This window comes from Mastomys coucha, unplaced genomic scaffold (assembly GCF_008632895.1).
Source record: "Mastomys coucha isolate ucsf_1 unplaced genomic scaffold, UCSF_Mcou_1 pScaffold22, whole genome shotgun sequence".
NCBI lineage: Eukaryota > Metazoa > Chordata > Mammalia > Rodentia > Muridae > Mastomys > Mastomys coucha.
Genome location: NW_022196905.1, coordinates 30,172,125 through 30,187,927, shown reverse-complemented (window position 1 = coordinate 30,187,927; position 15,803 = coordinate 30,172,125). Strand labels below are relative to the sequence as shown.

The 15,803-nt window shown below is 51.6% G+C and overlaps 1 protein-coding gene across 5 annotated transcripts in view; it reads right to left on the bottom strand.

Annotated features, from left to right (window-relative positions):
• The window catches only part of Ablim2 (actin binding LIM protein family member 2), a 125,736-nt gene extending 116,199 nt beyond the window's left edge, over positions 1 to 9,537 (bottom strand). For 3 of the 5 annotated variants that reach the window (XM_031341773.1, XM_031341779.1, XM_031341788.1), the window contains exon 1: positions 9,338 to 9,537. In XM_031341773.1, the coding sequence (XP_031197633.1) occupies positions 9,338 to 9,347 (10 nt within the window). In that variant the 5' untranslated portion in view covers positions 9,348 to 9,537. The remainder of the gene's footprint in view (positions 1 to 9,337) is intronic. The other 2 variants (XM_031341783.1, XM_031341784.1) reach the window with 1 other exon arrangement.
• Between the last annotated feature and the right edge of the window lie 6,266 nt (positions 9,538 to 15,803).

Below are 15,803 nucleotides of genomic sequence, written 5' to 3'. Positions count from 1 at the left end.
CATTCTCAAACTATAGGAAGAAAGAAGTATCCACCTAGCCACAGAATATTCAAGAAGCTGTGGAATTGGCTGACTAATGCTCTTCAGTCCTGGGTGACATACCAGCTGTCCTTATGTGAAGGAAGCAGAGGGAATTTACGCAAGCAGGTCACTGTGGGAAGATGGAAGACATAGCTGCAGGCCTGGTCTTAGAGACTGAACTAATTCGGCTATAAGCCATGGAATGCAGACAGCCACCAAAGCAGGAACAGGCATGTATTAACTATCTTAGAGGCTGTGGGAGGCACAACTACACACCAACATCAGCCAGGCGTGACCACTGGTCTCCCAGGCTGCCAGTGGACACATCTGTGCTATCCTAATCCTCCATAGGGCTAGCAGGGACAACAGCCAGAGCACTCCCCAGGGCCTTGACTCTGTGTAACATCTCCCAGGTGACCAGGAAGGCCCTGACTATAGATAACCTCCCAATGCCACCAGCATCTAGAGCCAGCCAGATCGCACATCTGAGAGAGGACACAACCAACCTCAAACCCAAGAGGCTCCAGGATGAGAAACAAGATCATCCCCAGCTCCAGCTGTGTCTCACCTCACCCTGGGAACACAAAACCGCAGTGAAGAACTGCATGTGGCTTCTATTCTCAGAGGTGCCAAGGACACATTCAGCCCCACATGGGTGTTGAAAAAGCTTCCTGGAAGAATGATGTTCAAAGGGACACTATGGATGTGTAGTAGTTGAACGCCACTAAAACAAGATCCCCCTCAATGGGGAAAATGGTTTGGGCTAGCTGTGGAGGAGGAGTTGGGGGGTGGATCCCACATCCTGTGGCTCATGATCCTTCCTCCACATTTGGAGCCAGCAGCCCAGAAGTTCCCCTCCTGGCTCTGTTCTGGTTGTCACTTTTCCATCTCTTCTGACCTGCCTCTCACCAATGAAGACCCACCTGGGTAACCCAGAATCACGTCCCCACGGCAGGGCCCTCATTTACTCACATCTAAACACTCCCTCTGCCCATGAAAAGCTGACACAGTGACAAGTTCCAAAAATTAGGACAGGAGGCCCCCGGGAGCCGGGATCCAGCCCTCACATTGTCTGTGAAGAAGCATATCAGAGAGGGTCAGTAGCAGCTCTGGGTTGCACAGCAGACAGGACCTGACCTGAGTTCTCAGCAGGGGAGTCCACAGGTTCGAAGCTAAGGAAGGAGGCAAGGGTGTGATAGAGTGGGAGGCTCTGTGGTCTTGTACAGCTGGCCAGAATTTCAGTAGAAAAGCAGGCAAAGTCCAGATTGGGGTGGGGTCGGGGACAGGGAGAAGGCAAGCAGAGAGAGAGGAGCTAGTGACTGCAGAGCTCCAGAACATCCTGGAACAGCTCTGAGGTTAAGCAGGGGCAGAGTCTGATTCCTGGAACAAAGGAAGCTTCAACCAGGCTGAGGCTAGACCAAACTTAAGCTCTGCCCGAAACACTAGGTGGCAACACTCTCAAGGTGACTCCACACCTTACTCATCCCCTCCGCTCTTCCTTCTCTCTCTATTCTTCATCCACTTCCCCTTTCCCTTCTTCTCCCTCCCCCTTCCTTCCTTTCTCTCTCCTCTTCCTTCTCCCCTCCCCCATGTCCTTCCCCCTAGTGTAACTCTTTCACCTGTCCCTTCCCCCTCGTCCTTCTCCCCCTGACCCCTTGTTCTCCCAGCACACTGCCCTGCATACCTACACATGTACCTTCCTTCACCTCTGGGAGTTTTGCTCCCTGCACCCAGGACAGTGTGGGATTTAAGCTCCCCAAACCAGCCCTGTTCCTAGAGAAGTCACAATCCAGGACAGACAGCAGGTTCTCAACCTGTCAGTCACGACCCTTTCACGGGGGTCACCTAAGACCATTGGAAAACACAGATATTTACATTATGATTTATAACAGTAGTAAAATTACAGCTATGAAGTAGCAACAAAAATAATTTTATGGTTGGAGGTCACCCCGACATGAGAAACTGTATTAAAGGGTTGCAGCATCACGAAGGTTGAGAACCACTGGGCCAGGAGGAAGACCCCAGCTTCCTCCTGGGCTTGTGAGGATATCAATATGTTCCCAGGGTGCCACAGAAGAATCAACCCTGTCACCATCACCTGTAGTGATGTGATATCCTCTCCCCATCCCAAGGATCCCCCAACATTCTCTCCCTCCAGCTTTCTAGGGTCCCCTAATTAACCAGAAGCATCACCTCCCTCCTGTACTCACTCATAACTGAAGCCAAGACCATTAAGGACAAAGTACTGGAATGTCACAAGTCATCCTGGCCACAAGGAAGGCAGTCCTTAGGGATATGCTTTGCTGACATCAGTGCCTACTACAGCACCAACGAGAGTGGGGGCTTAAAGGTGTCATTTGCCATGTCAGGTCCTGAAAGTCTCAGAGAAGCATATGTGCTCTGAGTGACAGAGGAGCCAAGCATGAGGCAGGACACTACTACACCCATTCACTCTTCCAGAGCAGGTATCAAGGAGCCACCTCCCCTGTCAGGCTTGGAGGCTCCGAGAAGGATTCTGAGACCCGCTGTGTCCTGAGGACAGAATCCTGCAAGCTCTATGCCAGCATGCTGCCTCACTGCCTCTCCCTGCTGCTGTGTATCAAGACCTCAAGGCCTAGAAAGCTCAACTCAGGAGACATGACTCAACATAGCATACTGTGCCTCTCCCTCTGAGGATAAGCTGATGCGCTGACTGGGAACTCCTTAGAGATCAGAGATGTAAACAAGTCTGGGGTGGTTCTGGACCAAGATGCAGTAAAAGGACAGGCATGTTGCAAAAGGGCTTAGGAGGTGAGCTGACCGTGCAGAGGACAAGTTTGGGTGTTCCCGAGTGGTGCAGCCTGTTCCAGATGTTCCTATACTCCTGCTTCCAAGTACCTGCCAGGTCTTGACAAATCCCCTGAAGCAAGTACTAGCTCTGTCTCACAGGTGCACAAACTGTGGCTAAGGGCAGTTGGAAAAGCATATCTAACCATGGGGCTGGAGTCCCACTGTGCCAAGGGGCCCCTATGCTCTCCACAGAGTACAGACTGTCCTCACAGACTGGGAACTCTTCAGCCATGGGGCAGGTGGCATGAGACCCCTGATATAGCATCCACACAGTACTTGCTTGGGACACACCAGTTCACCACCAGCCAAAAGCCTCCAGGTGGAGAGAGTCTAGGACCAGTCCCCATGCTGAGCCAGACAGCAGAAGTGAGGGTCTCAGAATGAAAGTCCACCCCACGCCTGCCCTAATCCTTCCCACGGAACCAAAAAGGCAATTACTGTGCGTGCAACTCAGCTGTCTCCTCCATGTCAGGTTCTCGGGTCCCTCCACTTCTGGATCCTAATCCTAACCAAAGGCATGAAAGCCAAAACACTTCCCCAGAACGTGACATGGTGAAGATGTCAGATAAGGAATGCTGGCAGCACATCTACCTGAAATATCAGCCTCAGAAACAGATATCATGGTTAGGCAGGACCATATACTCCAAGGTGACCCTGTTATTGCACACAAGTATACAAAGTCTCAAGGAGGGACAATAGCTTGCCCTAAGGCAGACCCTGGCAGGGCAGGACAGTGGAAACCAAAAGAGATCAGGATGTCATGACTGCCATCTTCAAGTGGATAGCAGACTCCGGAGGGCCAAGGGCTGGCATGTATACTGAGGGTATCTGAGACAGGGGTCAGTGCTGAACCTCGAGTCGGGATTACCTATAGGGAGACATGTGAGCTGCTCATTGTAAGAATCCTTCCCTGTGATCAGGGCTGTCAAAGTGTGGATCAATGACCCCAGGGGGAGAGTTTGCAGAAGGCAGAGGAAGCCACTGGAGATGTGAGCAGCAAGCTCTATAACTGGGAAGTTTGAGCAAAGCCCTCTGGCTCAGGTGAGAAGACAGAGAAGCTCTGAGGTAATGCTCCAGGGTAGGACCTACGCACACAAAGCAGCCATCCACACATCAATCACCAGGCAACAGAAACTTCCCCAGCTGTTTGGCCAGGGCATCCAGGGGGAGAGGGGCCAGACAATCCACTTCATCAGGGAGACACGGAGCAGCTGGGGCTGTGCCAGCCTCCCTGGGCTTCAAATTCCAGCTCCTCCACTTACCAAGTTTGTGACACCAGGTAACTGCTGGTATCTGCAAGGCCTCAGTTTCCCCTCTGTGTGGGGGAACCCCAGCACTAGGCGTGTGTGGTATGAGGAGGATACAAAAGAAAGCAGATCTTTGGTCTGGCCGGAGGCCCTGAGGAAGCACCCCGTGAGCTCGGTTACTGAGGTGACATATAAGCCTGTCTGTCCTACCCAAGTGCTGCGGATACTCTAGAAGCCCTGAGCTGTGTGGTGGTGGAAATATTCCCGGAGTAAACAGAGATGAGCCACTCGAGTTACTCTGCCAGGGACCAGCAGCCTCGGGGCTCTGAGAAGCAACCTGGTTGTAGTCCAGCATGCTTGAAGCAGCCTACCAGCCACCATCACAACACATGCTAGTGACTAAATCCAGGAGCTGACACTGCCTGTCACAATGTCTCCCTGCTGTGGCTCTTTTACCTGCTCTTTGAGGCTCTTCCAGGCAGCTGACAGTGTACTGAGCACCTAGCACCCTTGGTCCCCGAGACCCTGACACATGATCAGGGAAATATAGAGGACAGCAGAGGCAAGAAGTCAGCCCAGGAGCCCTGATTCCAGAGACGGTCTTCCCATACCTCCTATGAGGCTTGTACAGTCCACAGGAAAGCACAAAGAAGGGCTCAAGGCGTCCATGCAGAGAACAGCCACAGATTCTAGATCAGGGTGGGCATGGAGCCAGCATCCATGACTCCCAACAGCTGTCAGTGTCAGCAAGTGTGGCCTGGACTGGCCCTGAGAATAGGCAGTGCCCCCTTTTAAAGGGCCAGTAACAGGACAGGGCCTTCCTTGGGGCTCACCTTCCCCCTCCCCTGCTCAGAGCTCTACAGTGTGCTGGGCAGGAAGTTTAGGAACACTTAAAAAAAAAAAAAAAAGGGGACACTCTTTCCTGGGATATCAATGAATTTCCCAGAAGTTCATCAACTTCAAACCTGATTCTAGAAAATACCAAACTACCTCATTATCAGGAACTTAATCTGGGTTAGCTATCTTAGAAATTAACATTGATCATCATGGGAGAAAAGGTCATGTTGGGGATACAGGGCATAAGGGAACCAGAGAATGACAGTCCATGGTCCTCAGCGTCCTGGCCAGATGTGACTCCTGATACATTTTAGGGTGAGGGGGCATCCCCTCTGTTACGCCTGACCCACAGTGGGGTTGTTAGGGGAGATGGGACACTGTGCCTTCCTGTGTTTGCTTGGCTTTACCCAGCCGTGGACGATGTGTAAGCAGCTGGAAGGGACCTGAGGATGCTCTGGATGAACCCACCCCAACACAGGACAACAAGGCCCAGAGACGGACAGGCACCCATCCAGAGTCAAGGAAAGCCCTTTGTGCAGCCAGAAGCAGCCTGGCCATCTAATGATGCCCCTTAGTGCTCTGTGTGAAGGGCAGTGATTCCTACAGTATGGAACATCCCCTTTCCCTGCATAACCATTCCGGAAACCAAAACAACTCTGCCTCCTGCTTTCCACTCTGCATGTCATTACAGAGAAGAGCAGCCACTGAGTGGCTGTCAGACACTGCCTCAGCCACACCGGCCATTATCCTGCTGAGGCTTCTTTCTTCCTCGTGGGGTAGAGCTGAGATCACAAAGGGATGTGCGCTTTCATACTCCACTGCTACTTTTTATTTTATTTTATTATTTTATTTTTTATGTGTACAAGTGTTTTGTCTGCACCGATGCCTATGCACCACCTGTATGCCTCATGTCTGAGGGGGCCAGAAGGGGGCACCAGATCCCCTGGAACTGGAGTTACAGCTGGTTATAAGCCACCAAGTGGCTGCTGGGAACCAAACCCTCAGCCTCAGGAAAAGCACCAGTGCTCTCAACCATTTAGCCATCTCTCCAGCTCCCCTCTGCTCTTTCTTAATGAAGTTGGTTTTCTTAAACACTTTCTGCTAACACTGAGAGGCCATCATATTGATTGTTAACGCCTCCCATACCCACTTAGGATGCACGTTTCAAGAAACTGATCATTTCCTCAAGTTCTTCTTTGCTGCAGCCTCTGAACCTAGAGCATCACAGACACACAGTAGGCACTTTGCAAATATTTCCAAGACACACAGTAGACACTTAGTAAATATTTCCAAGTATGATGGCCAGCATTCTTTGTTCCCTACCTTGGCTGGTGACCTGCTCTGCTCTGTTAGTGGTACCCAAGCAGACAGACAGCTTATGGCCACATGCTGCGCACTCCTGGGTTAGGAGGAGTGAGTGCCACGCTCCAAGTGTATTAGAATGCTAGGCTGTTTCTGGATGCACAAAGTACTTTCCTTGACCCTAGATGGGTGCCTGTCTTTCTGCAGGCCCCAGTGTCCCGTGTGGGGGTGGGTACATCCAGAGCATCCTCAAGTCCCTTCCAGCTGCTTACACAGCAGCCACAGGAGTAAAAGAAGGCTGATCCAGGTTCCCAGTGTTCACCTGTTTATGAGCAGAATTCTCATAGTGCACTCCTGACCCCAGCACCTTAGACTGGCTGTATGTGGAGATAGGGCTTTGACAGAGTCATCAGGATGAAATGAGGTCACCTATGTACCCTCATCTAATCAGCATGGCATCCTTGGAAGAGGAGGATTTCAGGACACAGACACACAGAGGGACAACTCTGTGAGGACACAGGAAGGAGATGCTGTCTACAAGCCAAGAAGAAAGAAATCAGCCTTGATCTTGTTTTGGCTCCAGGATTGTCCAAAAACAGATTTCTCTCACAAAGCCCCCCTGGTCTGTGGCACTTAGTTACAGAATAACACACACACACACACACACACACACACACACACACACACACACACCCCTCTACCACAGATCAACCAGGCTTATAGTCGCCTCCAGATACATCTAGGCTTAGTAAGTACACAGCCTTACTAGAGACCCAGCGCATGGTGGCTGAGTCAGCACAGGATCCATCATATCCACTCCCAGTTCCCAGCCCCCTTATCCCGCTGTGGCCACACGGGCTGCAGTGGAGCCTCACTCCCAACACCACCTTATAGGCTCACTTTACACATCACACACAACTATAGATATTCCCTCTGTACACATGGGGAAACTGAGGCGCAGAGAACGGCATGACTAGTACACTGGATTTAGAATAAGACCATATGCCATGGAACAGCATCTCCTTCTGCCTTGCTGTGGCACTCTGTAAGCCTTCCCCTGGTCACTTGAAATCAACAGGCAACCACAGCCAGGGTGGCATCCAGGGGCCTCAGCGCCACACCAGAACTAGCATGGAGCAGCACTGTGCTGTCATACCCCAGCCACCCACTCTGTCCCCAACACAAGTGGGAAGGAACTTCTAACCAAGGATATAGTACAGGTTGCCAGGGGCTCCCATCACTTGTCCATCTGGGCATGGACAGGACCAGTATCACTCCCTAACACTTGTCTGTGCCAGGTTCCAGGATGATGCCACCCATTCCTGGGGTGGCACAGTGGAATCTTTCCGTGTTGACAATGAAAGATCCTGACCTGCTATACAGCCACACAGCAGACACACTGGGACCCATGTGTCTCTGTCTACTCTCCTCCTGTCAATGAGGGTGAATCTCTGCTGTGCATGCATTGGGCTGGCCAAAGCTAAGCTATGATCCACAGGTGGACCAGACAGTACTTATACTCTACTTCCAAATGGAGTCCAGAGCACCCAGCAATGGCAGCAACCATCCACACTCCTGAGGGGCTACAGCATGAGGCGTTTTCCTGCTTAGAGGGGAATGGAAGTTCCAGATGAGCAAGCCAAGACTGGGAAGGTGTCCCAGTGCAGACCATTGGACACACACCATAGTTCAAAACCCAGTCTCTTTGCCATGACAATCCCAGCCCTCCTCCCCTGGGGACAAAAACTACAAATGCAAGGAGTGGGCACCTGTGCTCCCTCTGAGGGCTCCTGATTATAGGAGAGCCAGAGGTATCAATTATGGTCTGAAAGCATGAAATTAACCCGCACACACCCAGCCATTATCCCCACTGCCATCAGATAAATGTCTGGAAGTCCTGCCAAGTCTGAGGATGCCCTCGCCTTACACCCACAGGTAACAGGTTGGCCATCTCAGGAGGGTTCCCACCTCCCATACCACTTGTTCTCAGTTACTCTCAACATCCACTGTAGAAGTCCCTCCTTCCCTGGCTAGGAGGGAGAGGGGATAGTGCCCTGGGAGGAGGTACTCCAGGCTGGGAGCCTACAGTGAGCTGTTCCCAAGTTCATTCCATCCCTGTCCACTTTGTCCCAGAGGAAGCTACAGTGCCTACTGTATGCAATGTAGCCAAGGGCCACATTGCTGTCAGTAGCAACTTCGGCTTGGAGGGAAATATGCTGGAGTCAGGGAACCCTGGGTTCAAATCCCTATCACTCATCAGAGCTCAAGTCATTGAAGTCTGGTCATCCGATGGCTCCTGAAAATGGAGGCCAACCCCTCTTTCCTGAGGAATGAAAGGATCTGTCCTTTCTGCAAGCCGAACTCTTGTGGCTGTCAGATGGGTGCATTCTGGGGTGATGTATAGATGCTCCCTGAGCTAAGGCCTTCCAGCTCTAGATCTCAGTTTCCCTCCGAGCACAAGCAGGGACGTGGTATTTTCCAGCCTCTCACAGAGGCGGTCAGATCCCTGTGGGTGGGTGCGGCGAGAGAGGTAGGGCTGAGACGCTCAGGACTGAAGGGCTAGGACAACAGCGCACAGACAGCTCCGGGACTGACACACATACAGGCTCTGTCACTCAGATCTGCAACGGCGAACCTGGGGAGCTCAGGGTCTGCCAGACGCCACCACCCAGGCTCTGCGGGAACCGCGCAAGGGCGGAGTCCCCTGCTGCAAAGCTCCGCTTGTCATCACACCTCTCTCCACAGTTAGGACTGCGGTGACCCAGGGCCCCTTACTGGGACCGAATCCCCTTACTGGTTCCAGGCAACCTGGGACCCCCACGAGAAGCAAGGAGTGACGCCCGCCAGACAGTTCTGCGCAGCCACCCTAGCTGGCACAGTGGATAGAGATTCCGGCATTTGCCGTTCCGCGCCCCCGGCTCAGAGACAGAGGCTGCAAGCCGGCCTTTCGGAGCTGCACACCCTGGAGAAAAAGTTGGGTGGAGCCGCTGGGCTCAGGAATTGGCTAGAGGAATTGGCTACGCACTGCAGGTGTACCCAGTCCTCGAGACCCTGCCGGGGTTACAGCTACGAACCCGCGGATCTCGGGTCGCAGCTCTCACCTGCACTCATGTCAGCGGCAGCTCCCAGTAAGGTGGTCCCCGCGCTGCGACAGCCCGAGGACCAGGCCAGCAGGTGCAGGGCTGGCACGATCCTCAGCACGCTTGAGGCCAGCGGCTAGGCGCACACAGTACCCGCTGCCCGCAGCGCCACCGCAGCTCGGGGCTCCCGCCCCGCCCCTTTGCCCTGCCCCTCAGATAGGCCCCGCCCCTTGTCGAGCCGCCGGTGGGTCGCATCTTGGGAAGTGTAGGCGCCGTGCCCCCGCCGCCCGCCTGCGCGCCACCGCAGTTGGACGTACGGAACTACAAGTCCCGGCAGGCTGTGTGTTCCGCTCAGGCGCAGACTGCTGGCAGCGCAGGTACCCTCCCGCACCTGCTCGGAGAGCTCTGCAGAGCTGTCAACAAGGTCTAAAGGAGGCGTGTAGGACTGTAGCTCATCTCAACACTGAAATCTCAAAGAAGGAGACACAAGGAAAAGCGATCTTGGAGCAACTCTATAAGAGTGCTGGAAGATCTCAGCAGCAGACCTCCCCTTCCTTCCTAGTACACAAAAAAGGGGGAAACTGAAGCGGAGGGGGAAAAGCGAGAGAGCGAAGCAGGAGCAGGATTTAATCACACACACACACACACACACACACACACGAGACGAAGTCTGAATAGGTTGGGATCCAGACGCAGGTGTCTGGACTCCAAGCTAGGCTATAGGCAACCTCGCCTTATGCCCCAGACGTCGCTCTTACGACTTGGCTGACGCTGGACGGTGCACACTGAGGAGGCACTAGCACATCCCGCCCTCTCGCCATCCTGCCCACACGGTAATCGATTCCCTTGTGACGTCAGGTGTCCAGCTCTGGGCGTGGAAACACAGACTGAAAGGAAAGTAGGCATAGGGAGGCGCAGGTGGATCCCGCTTCGTGTCGGTGGTGACAACAGGTGGGCACGAGAGACTGGAAGGAGACAGCCTATAGAGATGAGAAAGCTTGGATGCAGGGCCCAGAATGATAACATATAGGATCTGGCACTGAATGAAGAGGCACAGGCCAGGGACATTTGGCCCCGGTCAGGGCTTTTCCAAGTACTTCTGAAGCAGAAGCAGAAATTCCTCCCCAGTGATCAGTATTGTCCATCTATTTCGAAGGGGACCAGGAGGCCAGAGGCTCTAGTAAAGAGCAGAAGACCCGGGGACGCAGCACATTCCTTTACATCCTGCAAACCAAGAGACTCTGCTGGTAGCTGTACTTGTAGCCTCAGATGCTCACAAAAGAATGGGGCTGCCTCTGGGATCTCTTGCCCAGAAAACTTGCTGATGGAAACTGGCCTCTACATGCTCCAGAAATGTGTGACTCCACCAGCCTCCATCGGTTAGACCTAAGCACAGTCTCTATCTTTTAGAATAGTTCTTAGGAGCCTGTTAGTTCATGCTTATGTGTCCTAGCATCCTCTGAGACTCTTAAGTGTTCTGATACTATTTCATAGTGCCATTCCAGTGACTCCCATAGCCATGAAACAGGCACTGGAGAAATATTTGCTGAATAAACACGGTTGGGGAAGGCAGGATGGATACTGTCCAGCAGTTGAGTCCTTTGAGAAGCTTTTCATGTTTCCTGTCTCTTACCTGGAGCCAAAGTACCAGCATGCCACCCGCTTCCCCACCCCCCAGGCTACACAAGCTGGTAAAGATACTGGGGGTGTTGGCTGTGATGTCTTCCCCTCTGGTGGAGGCCACTGCCACACTTCATGGCAGAGACCTTACAAGCTAGGCAGCCTGTGCTTGTAGACTGGTTTTGGAGCTCAGCGTGCAGTGACCTATGACTTCTAAAGGAATTGGCATGTCCCTCTGAGAAGACACTTTCCAACACACAGGAGCTGAATGACCCAGCACATTCTTTTACAAGGGCAGGTATGAAGACTGATAGGTCCTGGTCCCAGTCGCCCAGGAGGTTGATAACCAAGGTAGGGCTGATCCAGCTGCAGCTTTCAATGCACAGAACCCTGCAGGGTTGGATTTGATTTGTAGTAAATCAGTCTATTTGTATATATTAAGCCAGACCTTTGTTCTGAGTCTGCAGGGCTGTGACCTGCGGGTGACCTCAGCCACTTACTTTCTCTCGATGCCTCAGTTTCCACACCTTCCCAGTCACAATGGATACCAGTGAGTTAAATTAGTAGTACCAGGAACACTGTTCAAAGCTGCTCCCCTAGAGCCAATGCTGAATAAACAATAGTCAAGATGATGGTGGCTGTTGAGGAAGGGGTAGATCCTTCAAAGGATGGCCTAGTCTCTTGAGGATCCTTTCATGATTGTGATCAACAATGACTTAGGAAAACCAAGTCCAATCATTAAGTGTTGCAGAGTTCTACTGCTGCTGTTTGAGCAGCCTACCTGAAGAGGGAGCCAGAGGCTTCAAAGAGCACGGGAGGCTCTGCATCTTTCACAGCCAGACCATGGCACTCTCACTGACCACTGAGACTCAGAGGCAGAGGCTGAGAAGATGTGGAAGACCCAGTCTTGAATGTCTAGCCAACAGAATCATGAGCCACAGGACCTCTATTTTTAATAGCCTACCTGGCTCAGGCGTGTTATCACACCAACAGAATGTGGCTTAAGAATATGGCATTCAACTTAACTAGTCTCTCTTTCTGAAAAAATCCTAGAGGGGGTGGAGCTTTCTTAGGCACCAGGGCACCAGGGAAGGGATGGGTGTAGTCCAACACCCTGGGACTGTTGGCAACTTCAGGATGCATCACTGATCCATGCCCTTCCAGGGAGGATCTATCCATAGAGGACTGCTTTTCACGGGATCTTTGTTCTTTGTGATTAGGAAACATTTAAAGATAAGAGCATCCATATGTCCCCCGTGTTCTGACCCAGTGTTCTCCTCCTAGCTTGGAGACTGGGATCTGAAGAGATCTGTTGAATTATCAGGCCAAGATGTCAGAGCTGCTAGACCATTCAAAATGATGCCCAAAGCCAGCAAGAAGGGGACAGGGTGCATAGGACACAGGACAGGATTGTCAGAACCTCCACCTGGCCTTAGGGACATCGAAGGGTGCTATGTCACTCTTACCCTTAGGAGAGTATCCTCACTGTTGATTATGGAATGTAGGTTACTGTGGGATGAGACACAGAACAAATAGATAACTCCTGACCTATGTATGGCCTAGTTATTTCCGAGAATCACGAGCTAATCACTGCTTTCTCTCTAGCATAAACTCTCAGGTTATAAACTTGAGTGTGTTCCTGGAAACATGGAGATACAAGATGAGGGAGACAAAAGAAGCTGATGCTTACACCTGAATCTGGCAGTGCAGCTGAGGAGCTCAGCCCATCCTGACGAGTCTCAGAGGAAGTTCCCTCATGGCTGGGGCCCATGAGGCTTCCTGAGACGCATGTGCTGTACCTAGGATGATGGCTCTTTTTTCATCAATGCCCAGGGGACAAGCCCAGATCCCTGCCATGCATCATGGCCTTCCCATTACTTCAAAATAAAGAACATTTGCCTTGAAAGTATTCACTTCCTCTTGAGGATACAAGATCCCCAGAAGTATGGAAGGATATCAGGTGGAACCCCTAGCATCGGCCTCATGGGGAAAGCCAGTGGGGTATGGCAGGTGTGTGAAGAATGAGAGGGGGGGTGGGGGGAGCTGAGACTATTCATAAGGCAGAGGGACCTCAATGGCAGCCAGAGTTGGATGGACCTCACATGGAGCTTGGCACAGGGCAGAGAAAGGGAGGATAGGTTTGAAACTGTACTCAAGGGGCCAAGCCAGGCAAGGTGGTCACAACAGGGCTAAGATAGTTCTGTGACAAACCCTATGGTTTATATGCATTATCTCAAGGGTCTATTCATCTCCACTTTATAGACAGAGAAACCAAGGCACTCACTATTGTTAAGTGCAGCCACTAGAATGTACCCAGACTTTTTTGGGAGAGAGTGAGCCATGTGTCATTAGTGCTGTATTCTCCCAAATCTGTCATTACCTATAAAGGACACAAGAATTAAGAGCCACACATGGAGTAAATGGTCAAAGCAGGGACCCTGTCCTGCTGGACCATACTTTATCAAGCCCTGTCCCTGGCTGTCAAGAATGCTTATTCTGGCCGGGCGGTGGTGGTGCATGCCTTTAATCCCAGCACTTGGGAGGCAAAGGCAGGCAGATTTCTGAGTTCGAGGCCATCCTGATCTACAGAGTGAGTTCCAGGACAGCCAGGACTACTCAGAGAAACTCCATCTAGAAAAACCAAAAAACAAACAAACAAAAAAACAAAAAACAAAACAAACAAACAAACACAAAAACCAAGAATGCTTACTCTGAAAAGCACGGGCTCAGACTGTGGGCTTTAGTTGAGCTTCTTCCCTGAGGCAGCCTCTCCTGAGCCCTGCTAAGTCAGTGCCCTCCATACTCAGGGCCTTGCCAATCACTGCCACGTCACTCCAGGGTCTCAACCTCCATCTCCTGCCTGGCTTTGTCACCAGCATCAAGACTGCCAGGTGATACTCACTCTTCCTCATATTAGGGGCCATGACCTATGTCCTGGTCTCCAGAGACCTCTGGGGTCTCTAGCAAAAAGGAGGCCAGTGAACTGTGGGATGGTGTATCCCCCGCATTGTCATTTCATTGGCACCTCCATTCCATAAAAGAAGAGGCCAGACCTGTGGCAGCCCTCCCCCCTCCTGATCTCTCCCCAGGTCTGTGGAGGTTTCCCTGGAAGTGACTCTGGGGAAGGTGTCACAAGGCAGTGAGGCTCACCGGGAACCTGGCCTAGAAAGGTATGGGTCTGGAAATGTAACTGAGCTCCTGCCTTTAAGGCAGTCACAGCAGAGGGAGGCCCAGCCTAAGCTGTGCTCCCCACATCTAGCTGAGGTATTGATCTGCTTCACAGCCCAGGAGAGAAACAAATGAAATAGGATGTCATTACGGGCCTCTCCAGCCACTCAATAATTTAAAGCCATGCCATGTGAAACCAGGAGCAAGAACAGCAGCCAACTCACTGCTCGGCATTGCTCTCTTGAAAATAGTCACCACAGCCAGGTAGTGGCAACACACACCTTTAATCCCAGCACTCAGGAAGCAGAGGCAGGTGGATCTCTGCGAGTTCGAGGTCAGGCTGGTCTACACAGTGAGAGAAACCCTGCCTTGAGCAGAGGGGGAAAAGAACAGTAGACACTGAGCAGACAGCCGAGGTCAGCCTTGGTTCACATGAATTCTTCCCACAGGACAGAAAAAAAAAAGAGAGAGATGCAGGGATGACGTCCATCAGTCCAGATTGTTCCTGATTCCTGCTTGATTCATAGTGATGTATAGATACAATAGAGGGTTGCATCTTCCTTCACGAAATAATCATGACAAGCAGTTGGTCTGAGCACCAGAAAGAGACAGAGCATAAGGCTACATTTGAGAAATGGCACACACATGAGGCCCCAACCTGCTAGCCACTGGAGGAACTGTATTCATGCAGCAGAAGCAGGGGAGATGTTAGGAGCATGTGGGAGGGGGAGCACATAGCAAGCATCGGATGAACTGGACAGTGAGAGCTGGGTAACAAATACCACAAGCTGACAATGGGCTTGAGCCCCTTGGAAGTGTGTCTGCTCCCAAACCTAACGGATAGATGTTCGAGGTAGCAGGAGGGTTGCCATTTCTGAGACTGGCAATACTTTGTTCCAGACCCTTCTCCCTGGCATATCAGGAGCACTCTTTCCTCTCCATGCTCTGTTTTGCCTCTGTCCATCTCTGCCCACATTTCCCCTTCTCACAGGATTTAGTTGTGTGGGTTGAGGCCCATCCTAGTCACCTCATGTCAACCTGGACATCCTGGACCACCGTTTCAAAGTCACATGGAGTGATGGCTAATAAATAATGATGCCAACTTGGAAGAGTCTACAAGCAGCTCAAAGACAAGCCCCTGGTCATGAGAGGGAGGTTACAGAGGTTTAACTGAGGTGGAGAGCACCATCCTGAACGAGGGCAGTGCTGTGTGCAGTGCCCATCTGAATTAACAAGGAGAGATGAACTGAGCACCAGCTGTCATTTCTCTCTGCTTCCTGGTGGTAGATGTGACATGACCAGTTGCCTTGAGCTCCTACTCCATAGCTTTCTATCATGATGGACTATACCTTTTGCCTTTGAATTGTGAGCCAGAATAACCTCCCTCCCTTACGTTACTGTTGGGGGTGAGATGTGTGGATGGCCGGCACATGCACAGTATATTTGGAGGTCAGAGGAGGACCTCAGATGTCAGTAGTAAGGTGTCTTCTACCTTTTCAAACAATATCTCTTATCACCCTAGGTCAGTGTTCTCAGCCTTCCTAATGCTGTGACTCTTTTATCCAGTTCCTCATATTGTGGACCCTCAACCATAAAATTATTTTGTTGTTACATCATGACTAATTTTGCTACTATGAATCATAATGCAGATATCTGTTTTTCAATGGTTTTAGGCGACCACTGTGAAAGGGTCATCCGA